The sequence below is a fragment of the Bos indicus x Bos taurus genome, chromosome 5, assembly GCF_003369695.1.
Source record: "Bos indicus x Bos taurus breed Angus x Brahman F1 hybrid chromosome 5, Bos_hybrid_MaternalHap_v2.0, whole genome shotgun sequence".
NCBI lineage: Eukaryota > Metazoa > Chordata > Mammalia > Artiodactyla > Bovidae > Bos > Bos indicus x Bos taurus.
In genome coordinates this window covers 28,712,689-28,727,155 of record NC_040080.1, presented here as the reverse complement: position 1 = coordinate 28,727,155, position 14,467 = coordinate 28,712,689, and the positions used below count along the sequence as shown (strand labels likewise).

Genomic DNA, 14,467 nt, shown 5'->3' with positions numbered 1-14,467 from the left:
AATACACAAGATAAAATTCAGCAACTTTCTGGTTAGTGCCTTGGTTGAGTCTGGTGTCTATAATATTAAACATGATAATTTACAGATTTTTTTTTTCCCCCTGGTGATACTTCAGGAGAATTCTAGTGGTTGGGAAGCTTTGAATTCCTTGTGCTGGGATTTTTCCACTTAAAATGGTGAGTGTGAGAGAAGGAGCTTAAATTTGGATTTTGGTGTCTTCTCTACTGTCCTTTTATTGTCAGTTATTTATTCAGGAATTCTTTATGGACTATCTAGAGGAGACAAGGCACATTGCTCAGCACTGGGTTTACAATGGTAAGCCAGATACACATGGCTTGTGTCTTCATGGATTTTTAGTCTGCAAAGAAGCACATAGCATAGTTATCATTGCAATATGTGTTTTGAGGGAAAAAAACATTATATAGGTCTATATAGTAAAGGCAGTTGAGATGAGATCTGAAGGATGCAGATAATGATGGGGAAGGTGGAACAGGAATCAAGAAATCTAGGCAGAGAAAATTGATCTGTGAGGTACCTGAGGGTCTTGTCTTAGTTGAAGAATTGGAAAAAGACAAGAGTCAAGATTGGGAAGGACCTGATATTTGACTTTTAAGGGAAATTGGTGGGTACCAGATTCTGCTGAGATACAGCTGGAGAATTCTGATCTTTTTCCAAATTGCTGGGCCAGCCGCATACATAATTTGTGGGAGTCATTGAAATAAAAATGCAAGATGAAAATTCACAGTTCTTTTCCCCCAAAAACTTTTTATTAAGAATTTCAAGTTAGTGACAACAGAATATTAAACCAAGTATAGGATTGTTCTAAGTACTGTACTTTGTACGACTGCATAGGTTACAAGCCCAGGAAGTTGGCTCTGCCTAAATTAGGCAATGCAAAGCCAAGGAAAAGGGATAAGTAGAGGAGAGAGTATACTTGGTTGGCACTTCCTGTTGTTCTACCAAGGCATGTTTAGTTAGTGAGTAACTGGAGAAGGCGATGGCACCCCACTCCAGTACTCTTGCCTGGAAAATCCCATGGATGGAGGAGCCTGGTAGGCTGCAGTCCATGGGGTCTCGAAGAGTCAGACACGACTGAGCGACTTCACTTTCACTTTTCACTTTCATACATTGGAGAAGGAAATGGCAATCCACTCCAGTGTTCTTGCCTGGAGAATCCCAGGGACGGGGGAGCCTGGTGGGCTGCCGTCTATGGGGTCGCACAGAGTCAGACACGACTGAATCGACTTAGCAGCAGCAGCAACGGCAGAGGTGGGACTACAAATGATTACTAATATGATCTTTGCAAGTCTTGTGCCTAGATACATAGGTGTCCAGATGTGCTGTGCTAAGTCACTTCAATCCACTCTCAGTTCGTTAGTAGGGGTAGTAAAATGGTACAGTCTGGGATTTTTGCTTCAGGTCATCCTATTTAACCATTACTTTAATACACTGAATAAATTTATCATCTAATTATTTAACAATTCAAAGTTTCAAATGACTGACAAGAAGTGTCCTTAGTAGTGTGCTTCTTTTTTGGAATCAACTGATATTCTGTGACAAAAGTATTCAGAATTCAGAATAAGAAAGAGGAAATAATTTAAAGAATACAAAAAGGAACAACTTCCTGCTAATCCTTCTTTGTTTCAGTGATTTGCATATCCTGCTTAGAATATGCAGTCCTGCTGTTGTAACATAAAATATCGAGAACCAAAACTTTTGTCCATTATCACTGACAAAAAAGTCTTAAGTATTATATGATGTAGTAAGAAGAAAGCAAACCAAAAAAAACCAAAAAGAATTCTGAAACAACCATTTTAGTTTTTATAATAAGAACCCTACTTTTTTTGTATGCATGTATTTTAAAACACTTTATAGACAAATAATAATCACAAAATCAAAAACTTGATAGTGACCCATAGTCTATGTTTTGAAAGAATTTTCTTTAAGGGCTTTAATGACAAAATAGAGGCCAACCTAGTAGCTTTTTTTTAAGTTAACTTCTCTAGAAATTGGCTACTTTCTTATTATTTGTTTTTTTAATCTGGTTAACTCAAGTTTACAAATAATGATTGTTAAAAATCTATCCAATTAATACTGTTTTTTAGAGAATATTTATAAATTATGACAATCAGTTCACTTTAGTCACTTAGTCCTGTCTGACTCTTTGCCACCCCATGGACTGCAGCACGCCAGGCCTCCCAGTCCATCACCAACTCCTGGAGTTTATTCAAACTCATGTCCACTGAGTTGGTGATACCATCCAACCATCTCATCCTCTGTCGTCACCTTCTCCTCCTGCCTTCAGTCTTTCCCAGCATCAGGGTCTTTTCCAGTGTGTAAGCTCTTCACATCAGGTGGCCAAAGTATTGAAGTTTCAGCTTCAACATCAGTCCTTCCAATGAACACTCAGGACTGATCTCCTTTAGGATGGACTGGTTGGATCACCTTGCAGTCCAAGGGACTCTCAAGAGTCTTCTCCAACACCATAGTTCAAAAGCATCAATTCTTCGGTGATCAGCTTTCTTTACAGTCCAACTATCACATCCATACACGACTACTGGGAAAACCATAGCCTTGACTAGACGGACCTTTGTTGGCAAAGTAATGTCTCTGCTTTTGAATATGCTGTCTAGGTTGGTCATAACTTTCCTTCCAAGGAGTAAGCATCTTTTAATTTCATGGATGCAGTCACCATCTACAGTGACTTTGCAGCCCCCAAAAATAAAGTCTGTCAATGCTTCCCCATCTATTTGCCATGAAGTGATGGGACCAGATGCTATGATCTTAGTTTTCTGAACATTGAGCTTTAAGCCAGCTTTTTCACTCTCCTTTTTCACTGTCATCAAGAGGCTCTTTAGTTCTTCTTCACTTCCTGCCGTGAGGGTGGTGTCATCTGCATATCTGACATTATTGATATTTGTCCTGGCAATCTTGATTCTAGCTTGTGGTTCATTCAGCCCAGCATGTCTAATGATGTTTTCTGCATAGAAGGTAAATAAGCAGGGTGAAAATATACAGCCTTGACGTACTCCTTTCCCTATTTGGAGCCAGTCTGTTGTTCCATGTTGAGTTCTAACTATTGCTTCTTGACCTGCATACAGGTTTCTCAAGAGGCAGGTCAGGTGGTCTGATATTCCCATCTTTTTAAGAATTTTCTGCAGTTTATTGTGATCCACACAGTCAAAGGATTTGGCATAGTCAATAAAATAGAAGTAGGTGTTTTTCTGGAACTCTCTTGCTTTTTCCATCATCCAGTGGATGTTGGTAATTTGATCTCTGGTTCCTCTGGCTTTTCTAAAACCAGCTTGAACATCTGGAAGATTATGGTTCACATATTGTTGAAGCCTGGCTTAGAGAATTTTGAGCATTACTTTACTAGCGTGTGAGATGAATGCAATTGTGTGGTAGTTTGAGCATTCTTTGGCATTGCCTTTCTTTGAGATTGGAATTAAAACTGATATTTTCCAATCCTGTGGCTACTGCTGCATTTTCCAAATTTGCTGGCATATTTAGTGCAGCATTTTCACAGCATCATTTTTTAGGATTTGAAATAGCTCAACTGGAGTTCTATCACCTCCACTAGCTTTGTTCATAGTGATATTTCCTAAGGCCCACTTGACTTCACATTCCAGGATGTCTGGCTCTAGTTGAGTGATTACACCATCATGATTGTCTGGGTCGTGAAGATCTTTTGTACAGTTCTTCTGTGTATTCTTATGATCTTTTCTTAATATCGTTGGCTTCGGTTAGATTTGTACCATTTCTGTCCTTTCTCGAGCCCATCTTTGCATGAAATGTTCCCTTGGTATTTCTAATTTTCTTGAAGAGATCTCTAGTCTTTTGCATTCTATTGTTTTCCTCTATTTCTTTGCACTGATCTCTGAGGAAGGCTTTCTTATCTCTCCTTGCTGTTCTTTGAAACTCTGCATTCAAATGGGTATATCTTTCCTTTTCTCCTTTGTTTTTCACTTCCCTTCTTTTCAAAGCTATTTGTAAGGCCTCCTCAGACAACCATTTTGCTGTTTTGCATTTCTTTTTCTTGTGGATGTTCTTGATCCCTGTCTCCTGTACAATGTCACCAACCTCTGTTGATAGTTCATCAGGCACTCTGTCTATCAGATCTAGTCCCTTAAATCTATTTCTCACTTCCACTGTATAATCATAAGGGATTTGATTTAAATCATACCTGAATGGTCTAGTGATTTCCCCTACTTTCTTCAGTTTCAGTCTGAATTTGGCAGTAAGGAGTTCATGATCTGAGCCACAGCCAGCTCCCAGTCTTGTTTTTGTTGACTGTATAGAGCTTCTCCATCTTTGGCTGCAAAGAATATATTCAGTCTGATTTCAGTGTTAACCATCTGGTGATGTATATGTGTAGAGTCTTCTCTTGTCTTGTTGGAAGAGGTTGTTTGCTATGACCAGTGAGTTCTCTTGGCAAAACTCTATTACTTTGTCCTGCTTCATTCTGTACTCCATGGCCAAATTTGCCTGTTACTCCACGTGTTTTTGACTTCCTAGTTTTGCATTTCAGTCCCCTATAATGAAAAAGAAGTCTTTTTTTGGGTATTAATTCTAGAAGGTCTTGTAGGTCTTCATAGAACCATTCAACTTCAGCTTCTTCAGCATTACTGGTCAGGGCATGGACTTGGATTATTGTGATATTGAATGGTTTGCCTTGGAAACAGAGATCATTCTGTCCTTTTTGAGACTGCATCCACGAACTGCATTTCGGACTCTTTTGTTGACTCGTTTCCTTCTAAGGGATTCTTGCCCACAATAGCAGATATAATGGTCATCTGAGATAAATTCACCCATTCCAGTCCATTTTAGTTCGCTGATTCCTAAAATGTCGATGTTCACTCTTGCCATCTCCTGTTTGACCACTTCCAATTTGCCTTGACTCATGGACCTAACATTCCAGGTTCTTATGCAATATTGCTCTTTACGGCATTGGACCTTGCTTCTATCACCAGTCACATCCACAACTGGGTGTTGTTTTTGCTTTGGCTCTGTCTCTTCATTCTTTCTGGAGTTATTTCTCTACTTCTCTCCAGTAGCATATTGGGCACCTACTGACCTGGGGAGTTCATCTTTCAGTGTCCTATCTTTTCACCTTTTCATACTGTTCATGGGGTTCTCAAGGCAAGAATACTGAAGGGGTTTGCCATTCTCTTCTCCAGTGGATCACATTTTGTCAGAACTCTCCACCATGACCTTTCTCTCTTGGGTGGCCCTACAGGACATGGCTCATAGTTTCATTGTGTAAGACAAGGCTGTGGTCTATGGGATTAGAATGGTTAGTTTTCTGTGATTGTGGTTTTCAGTCTGTCTGCTGTCTGATGGAGAAGGATAAGAGGGTTATGGAAGCTTCCTGATGGGAGAGACTGACTGTGGGGAAAATTGGATCTTGTTCTTATGGGCAGGGCTATGCTCAATAAATCTTTAATCCAATTTTCTGTTGATGGCTGGAGCTGTGTTCCCTCCCTGCTATTTACCTGTGGCCAAACTATGGTGGAGGTAATGAAGATAATGATGACCTCCTTCAAAAGATCCCATGCATGTACTGCTACACTCAGTGCCCCCAGCCCTGCAGCAGGCTACCACCAAGCCATGCCTCTGCTAGACACTCCTGGACACTCACATGCAAATCTGGGTCAGTCTCTTGTGTGGTCACTGCTCCTTTCTCCTGGGTCCTAGGAGACAAGCTTCTGTTTGTGCCCTCCAAGAGTCTATTTCTCAGTCCTGTGTAAGTTCTGGCAGCTCTGTGGTGGTGTTAATGGTGACTTCTCCAAGAGGGCTTATGTCATACCCAAGTCTGCAGCACCCAGAGCCCCGTCCCAGTGGCAGTCCACTGCTGACCCACACCTCCACAGGAGACGTTCAAACACAGTTCTGTCTCAGTCTCTAAAAATATTTTATTTTGTGGACATCATTCTTCTTTAGATACATGCTATGAAATGTAAGAAATTTCCTTACTCAATACTGTTTATGGTTTAACTATAAAAGCAAAGCATCTTAGAGGGTAACATTACTTACATGAATAAAATATAGGCACAATAAAAGTAATTTAATTATCATATATTAATTTAGAATTTGTTAGTGTAGAGCAGTACATAATGGAGAAGTGAGTGCTTGACTGAAAGTTATTTTCAGTCTAACAAGAGAAACAAGGCAGACACAAAAATACATATGTAACAGTAAACAATCACACTATAAGACTTGATCTGGCTATAGAGAACTGTACTCATAAGGGGTAAGTAACTAGGATATCAGGTACAGAGAGAGGTGATGAGCAGATGGGCCTAATCTTAAAGGTAGAGAATACGAAGGTGGATGTGGACAAAAGGAAGACTGGGAGTTGCAAAGGGAAGTTTGGGGTGGGGGGTGGTGAGGCCTAGCCAATCATGAGTTTGCAAATTTTGTGTGAGATAAAAACCAGTATCAGTATTAGATGGCCACTGGCAATGGATTTACATTAAAGAATGCTTTAGATTGATAGGATATTTAAAAAGTCTTTGCCAATCTATGTGAGATGATAGAGAAATTAATTAGAATTAACACACATTTGGCAGAGAATAGGGTAGATAATTTTGCTGGGCTCATTTAGGATCCTGTTAATAAAATAAGACTTCATGAAGGAGGTGGAATAATTATTGAGCTTTAAAAGATAAGTATGAAACTGCTAGATAATTCATGGTCATTATTATTGCCCAATATTTATTTTTGTTATTTTCTAAGATGCTGAGTAAACTGTAAGATTTACATGCAGGGGAAACCAGGATCTCTCTCTCTGAAATGCAATTCCACCTCAAAGCACAATTAACTGAAGTAAGTTAATAGTGGGGTAGCATGGAATTATTATAATTAGACAAACACACCTGGGTTTAATTTAACTTGATAAACATATTCTAAGGGGTTAAAAATGGTTTGAAAAGACTATGAAAGCCTTATTGTTAAAAATATTTTAATTTGAAAATTAAAAACATATAGTTCTTATTTTTTATACAATTAAAACTCAATAATTGTACATACATGCTCTGTTGTGGTCTGACTCTGCAACCCATGGCCTATAGCCCACTAGGCTTCTCTGTTCACGGGATTCTCCAGGCAAGAATACTGGAGTGGGTTGCCATTTCCTCCTCCAGGGGATCTTCCCAATCCAGGAATTGAACCTGGGTCTCCTGCACTGGCAGGCAGATTCTTTACCACTGAGCCACTGGGGAAGCCTCACAATTATATTGAAACTCAATAATTGTACATGGTAATAATGATAAAATTACTTGCCTAGGTCCACAGCTGATGATTCTTTCACTGCTTGTTCCACAGGCTCAGAGAGAAAAAAGCTAAGTACACAATCACTCTGAAAAATAAGACAAAATATATTTTTTTCATTTCATACATTTATTTATCATTCCTATTTCTTAGTCTCTGAAAACACTGACCCAAATATAGAATATTTATATATACCTGTTTTTATTTATAGATATATCTATATTTATATATTCCATAAATAAGCAAAATATACTAGGAAATCTATTAAGCCAATGCTATAATTTTTCACTAAATTAAGCTAATCTCTCACGAGATTAGAATCTGGCTATTTTATATTTCTTTAAGAGGCTCAGGTGTACACCGCTTTTAGAGCTCACCACAATGTTTACACTCTTGAACTTTATAATTATGCATCAATCTCACATGTCCTTTTTCTAGAAAATGTGTACTGTTGGACAAAACTTTTGGAGAAAAATTACTCTCAGTAGGACACAGACACTCAGTGAAAAACCATTGCTCTTCAGAGTTCAGTTCTAGAAATGCTCACTAAGCTTTAAGCATTATGGAATGTTAGGGTATATTTAGAAAGAGAAAGATGCAAAAGGTGACCTCTGTATTAGAACACAATCTGATTAGTGGAGGAAACAGATTGTATTGAATGCTTCAGCAGAAATTCTGGTTCTGTGTAATTTTACTACAAAGAAGTGAGTGTGCTTCTCTTTTAAACTGATATGATCACAAACAAACTGACATTTAACCTGGACTCCAAATAAATGGGCTAACTGATGAATCAGAATGACTTGTCCTTAGTGACACTGACAGGCATTTTGTTTTAAGCCATTATATTGACACGCATTTTGTTTTAAGCAAAGTAGCCTTTCCTATATTTTTTTATCTGAAGGGCACCACTACATAACTGATTACTGCTTTTGACTATCATAAGCTGATGCCATATTAGCTGCAAAGCCACCTGACATTCTCCATCCTCCCCAGCTAGCTTTGTTCTGTGCAATGGTTCTTTCAACCTTTTCCAGAAACTTAAGCTTCCAACTCTGACTCCTTTCCTGATGATTTTGTCTCCACTCTAGAGAAAAACAAAAGGCAGATGGAGATTTCTGAATTTCCTGCTGAAAAATCTACAGATGCACAAAGTCATGTTTTCTCTTTTCTTCCTTCTCCAAGGGAAGATCTGTCTCTCTTCCCATCTATTCTAAATTGAATTGCACCCTCCCCCAAAATGTTGAAATCCTAACCCACAGTAGCTCAGAATGTGAACTTCTTTGGAAATAGGATAACTACAGATATAATTAGTTAAGTTAGGATGAGGTCATATGGTGGAGGGTGGACCTCTCATCCGATATGACTAGTGTCTTTATAAAAAGGGGAAATTTAGACATATTTCATGCTGCAAAGATGGTGTGGAGAGACAGGGAGGAGATGGCCATCTATCATCTACAATCCATGGTGAAAGCCTGGGATAGATTCTGCATTCACACCTGTCAGAAGAAATCAACCCTGTGACACCTTGATTTCAGGTGTTCATTCACAGCTTCGAGAACTGTGGTGCAATGCATTTCTGTTGTTTTAAGTCACCCAGTGTATGGTACTTTGTTATGGCATCCCTTGCAAACTAAAACACCACTGAATGCTGCTCATGTCCTTCAGTGTCCCAGATTCTATACCTTTCTCCTCAAGAACCTTGTAGAATGTCCCAGTCTATAGTCTTTTTCTTCCTTCCTCCTTTCCCTCCCTCCTTCCCTCTCATTCTTGCTTGCTTCCTTCCTTCCTCTTCCTTTCCTCCCTCTTTCTTTCTCTCCCTTAAGAATCAAGTATGGCCATTTCCCTTCACTTTACAACCATATTTCTCTTTTTATGATGTTTACATTTCTGTCCATTTTATTAATAGCATCTTATTTAAAAGTAGGGCTTCCCTGGTGGCTCAGAGGTTAAAGCCTCTGCCTGCAATGTGGGAGACCTGGGTTCGATCCCTGGGTCAGGAAGATCCCCTGGAGAAGGAAATGGCAACCCACTCCAGTATTCTTGCCTGGAGAATCCCATGGACGGAGGAGCTTGGTGGGCTACAGTCCACGGGGTCGCAAAGAGTCGGACACGACTGAGAGACTTCACTTTATTTAAAAATAACTGCAAGGGAGGCCACAGTATACATAAAGCACAAAAAGACTATAGCCCTAACAGTTATTCCTAGAGAAATTTTTCCTTCACCATTTCCATTCCTTCCAAGTTTTATTCCAGAAAGAGAGGGAAGGATGATTAATATGTCCATAAGGAGTAATCGCCATCACAATATTAACTTGGACAAAAACAATAAGGACCCAATTTAGCTGGTACCATCTTATTTTTCCTGGGCTTCCCTTGTGGTTCAGCTGGTAAGGAATCCACCTGCAATGTGGGAGACCTGGCTTCAGTCCCTGGGTTGGGAAGATCCCCTGGAGAAGGGAAAGGCTACCCACTCCAGTATTCTGGCCTAGAGAATTCCATGGACTGTACAGTCCATGGGGTCGCAAAGAGTCGGACATGACTGAACGACTTTCAGTTTCAGTTTTCAGTATCCTATTTTCCCACCAGATAAGTTTAAAAAAAAGTCAAAGTTTTCTCAGTGTGGAAGAGTAGGACAGCTTATACACTGACATGGTACCCCAGATGAGTTATAAAATTTCTCAAACCATGCAAAGTATACTCATACAAAAACAATTTCTTGTCATTAATGTCCTTTTCAAGTCCTGTTATTTTTCTCCTCTCTAACACAAACTTATGGGAAGAGCTGTCAGTACTCACACTGATTCCACTTCTTCAACTTTCTCTCACTTTATGATCTACCACACTCAGGTTTCTGTCATTAATTGAACTTTGAAAATGCTCTTACCATCATTTCTCTTGTTTAAGGTCTTTTCCCCCCCTAAATCCAATAGAGATTTTCTTGGCCCTTTATATATATATAGCTGCTCCATTTTTAGTGAAAAATTCTCTTTCACTTGCTTTCTTGTTCTCCCAGTTTTTCTTCCATTTGTCCTGCCATCTCTTCTTACACTTTTTTTCAGGCTCCTTTTCGTTTTGCTTATAACTTCAGATCTAGTGTCCTTCACTTTTGGCTCATTTCTCTCATTGTTCTAACATGTTCTTTCTGGGTAATGTTATCCCCTTTGGTGGCTTCTATATTCCCTGGTGGTCTAGGGGTAAGATTCTGAACTCCCAATGCAGGGAACCCAGGTTTGATAACTGGTCAAGGAACTACATCCCACATGGTGCAGGTGAGAGTTCACACACCGCAACTAAGACCCGGCGTAGCCAAATAAACAAATGAATAAATACATAAATATTTTTAAAAAATAGACATTATAATGATTTGCAAATCTACAGTTTTATCTCCATTCTATCTCTTGAACCTCAGCCTTCTACTTCACTACATCAAAATATCTTTTTATTGGCTTCCTTGACTGTTCTAAAGATAATTAAAACCCCCAAAGAACACAACTAAATGCATTTTTTTTTCTCTTGATTTGCTACTTCCTGTGCATGCATGCTCAGTCACTAAGTAGTGTCTGACTCTTTGCAACCCTATGGACTGTGGCCCACCAGGCTCCTCTGTCCATGGGATTTTTCAGGCAAGAATACCAGAGTGGGTTGCCATTTCCTCCTCCAGGGGATCTTCCTGACCCAGGGATCAAGCCCACATCTCCCATATCTCCTGCACTGTAGGCAGATGCGTTATCACTGTGCCACCACTATGCTGCTGCCGATGATAAGTCGCTTCAGTCGTGTCCGACTCTGTGCGACCCCATAGACGGCAGCCCACCAGGCTCCCTCGTCCCTGAGATTCTCCAGGCAAGAACACTGGAGTGGGTTGCCATTTCCTTCTCCAGTGCATGAAAGTGAAAAGTGAAAGTGAAGTCGCTCAGTCGTGTCCAACTCTTAGCGACCCCATGGACTGCAGCCCCCCAGGCTCCTCCGTCCATGGGAGTTTCCAGGCAAGAGTAGTGCCACCACTCTACTGAACTGTATTTCCTCATGCTCTCTCACCTCTGCTTTTCTATATGTTCCTTTCTCCATTCTTTCCACCTCTATCCACCCACTTGCCCAAGCTTTATCACATTCTCTTTTCTCTACTCATTTAGGGTAGTCAGTGTGATATCAAGAGCAGAGATCATTTATTCACTCATATCTAGTAGAGTAGTTTTACTCAATAAATATTTATTAATAAAAACAGGTCTGATTTCAGATATAGAATACATTGATCTTCTAATGGAAATATTTTTCTCTGTGTAGCAGTTTTATGCATCATTATAAACTAGTTGATTAGCAATTTTGATCTCTACATGTTGTTCTCTTGTGAACTTGTTTAATAATGTATCTTCAAGAAATATATCCATATTCAGAGAGCTGACCAAATCAAGTTTTTTAGTTTGAGAGTCTGAAGTCAAATTTCAGACCGTGCAGAATTTGTGGAAGGAAATCTGACCTTCATTGGTTTTTGCCAACTAGTCAGTTATTCTTCTCATTTTGGCAACATTTTGACCTCACCTCCTAATGGTTATTAAACTTCAGTAGTAGGCAGAATAACTCCCCAATTAGTGTTTGAAATGTCACCACTAGCTAATTATTCCCTTGTGTTTACACTGTCATATCCTTGAAACCCTCATTTGTAATTCCAGGTGTGGGTGACATGCTTAACGCTAATTTCTTCTTGTGGCAAGATGGTTTTCACTCTATGAGAAACATGATCCAGTGTCAATGGAAGGGGAAAAAAATTAATAAAAATGATGATAGGATGGGAAAGTTGATATTGCTGGATTTCAAAATAATCAATTAAATTTTTTTTCACATTTGACTTTACTTGTGCGCATGTATCCCACAGCTTTTTAGCACATTGCACTACTGGAGAGTTTGGAGAATTATTGAAATGTTAGTGCTACGATTGCTTTCACTGAAACCCTGAACCAGTGTTTTCAGTTGAGTTTGTACTGACCACCAGGCAGTGTGGCTGTCTTTAGTCGTGTAGACTGAGCAACTCTATGCGTGCCTTCTTTACACTGACTATAGATATACTCCTAGTCTGCAGGGCTCTCCAAATGTAGAACTGCCAGATATAATTAATAAAAACAGATGATGCTCGGGACTTCCTTGGTGGTCCAGTGGCCAAGTCTCTGCTCCCAATGTAGGGGAGCTGGATTCTATCCCTGGTCAAGGAACTAGATCCCACATGCTGCAATTGAAAGATTTCTGCATGCCACAATGAAAATTGAAGATCCTGCATGCTGCAACTAGGACCTGGCACAGACAGATAAATCAACCAATTTTTTTTTTTAATATGGTCGCAAAGAGTTGGACACGACTGAGCGACTAATCTGATCTGATCTGATATGTTTTAAAAAAAGATGATGTCCATGCAATATTTCAAGTGTGAAAACTTAAAGTGTTAGTCACTCAGCTATGTCCAACTCTTTGCAGTCCCCTGAATTGTAGAGGGCCATACTCCTCTATCCATGGGATTCTCCAGGCAAGGACACTGGAGTGGGTTGCCATGCCCTTTCCCAAGGAATCTTCCTGACCCAGGGACAGAACCTGGGTCTCCCATATTGCAGGCAGATTCTTTACCCTCTGAGCCAGAAATTTATTTATCTCATATTCAGATTTAACTGGGCAGCCTGCATTTTATCTAGCTATCCTACAGTGTAAGATGCTTAAAGATGTATGGGCACACTTTTGGTTGTCTCAATGACTAGCAAGTACAATTGGCAATTAATGAATAAGGCTACTTATTCTAAATATCCTGACATACCTACAATATTCTCCCATCACAAAGAATGTTACTTTTCTGTTTAATTCTTCAAAAGGTAATGGTTTCCCAGAGGAAAAACTCTACTTCATTCTAGAAATGAGAAAACTGAATATCAGAACTCATAAGGGGTTGACTGATTGAAATTAGTATAAAAAAGAATGTAGAGTATAATTGGTATGCCCAGGCTCAACTGTGTTACCACTGCCAATGACCTATAGACATGAAGAATACCTAGAGGACCGGTGTGCCTACAGAGAGTTTTGCAGGAATCCTAGGGCACTCTAGTCTTCTGCACAAGCGTGAAGCAACTGGGACATATTGATGAGTTATAAACAGAAAAATATGATATTATTTTCAGAAAAATAATTTTATACTTATATACTATATATTCTGGAGAAGGGAATGGCAACCCACTCTAGTATTTCTGTCTGGAAAATTCCATGGACAGGGGAGCCTGGCGAGCTACAGTCAATGGGGTTGCAAAGAGTCGGACATGACTGAGCAACTAACACACACAATATACTTATATGCGATAAGTATATTTCTAAGATATTTCTTAAAAAGTTTACAGTGCAGGATTGTGGAGGAAAGGAAAAATAGAAGCCAGACTTAGAGAATGTCATCAGCAAAATCCCTTGTAAGCTCAACATATTCTATTCTCCAAGTATTCCACTCTGCTTTCCTTGTAAGTTTCTGAAATGATGGTAGTGCTGTCTCACATTTCCCTTTATAACCCTGGTCCTGGTGATGGGGTAGGTCTCCTCCTTGCATCTCCTTTCTCTTCTAATCTCCACACTTGCTTTCTATCTAAAAATGCCTTGCTTTGAATATCCATGTCTACTACACAGCCCTCTCCCTCTTATTTCACTTGTCTACTGAGCTCTAGGTCACTGGCCTTTATTCCAAGAACATTTAAAATCTTGGAACATTGTCATTTTCTCCTATAGTACCAGTCACAATTCACACTTATGTTTTTCTTTTTCTTTCTTTCTTTCCAATTACTTTACAATATTGTAGTGGTTTTTGCCATACGTTGACATGAATCAGTCATATACTTTAATATTGACACAAAACATCCTTTTAAAAAAACATTCATTTCATCCAGTAATCTTATTCTGCATCTCACTCCATTGCTCACTTTTGTTCTATTGATCTTATCTTGATCAATGACTGAAGTTCTTCCATTTTCTTGATTTCTAGACTCTGAGGCTACAAGCACCTGCTCCCTCCTTTTCAGCTCACTTCCTCTAGTTATGTAACTTGAACAATCTGTTGATCTTTACACTGAACTTAACCCCTCTCATATTCTCATATCCTTCCTTAGCCAATATGGATCTCATGGTCGATACTTATAATAACTCTCTTGCATACTCCTTTCAACTCCTTTGACCCTTTCTC

At 39.4% G+C, this 14,467-nt stretch overlaps 1 protein-coding gene across 4 annotated transcripts in view; it reads right to left on the bottom strand.

Moving 5' to 3' along the window:
- PIK3C2G (phosphatidylinositol-4-phosphate 3-kinase catalytic subunit type 2 gamma) overlaps nucleotides 1-14,467 on the bottom strand; it is a 664,807-nt gene that overhangs the window by 49,304 nt on the left and 601,036 nt on the right. For all 4 annotated transcript variants that reach the window (XM_027541447.1, XM_027541446.1, XM_027541448.1 and 1 more), the window contains one exon: nucleotides 7,285-7,360. In XM_027541447.1, coding sequence (XP_027397248.1) covers nucleotides 7,285-7,360 — 76 coding nt within the window. The remainder of the gene's footprint in view (nucleotides 1-7,284; nucleotides 7,361-14,467) is intronic.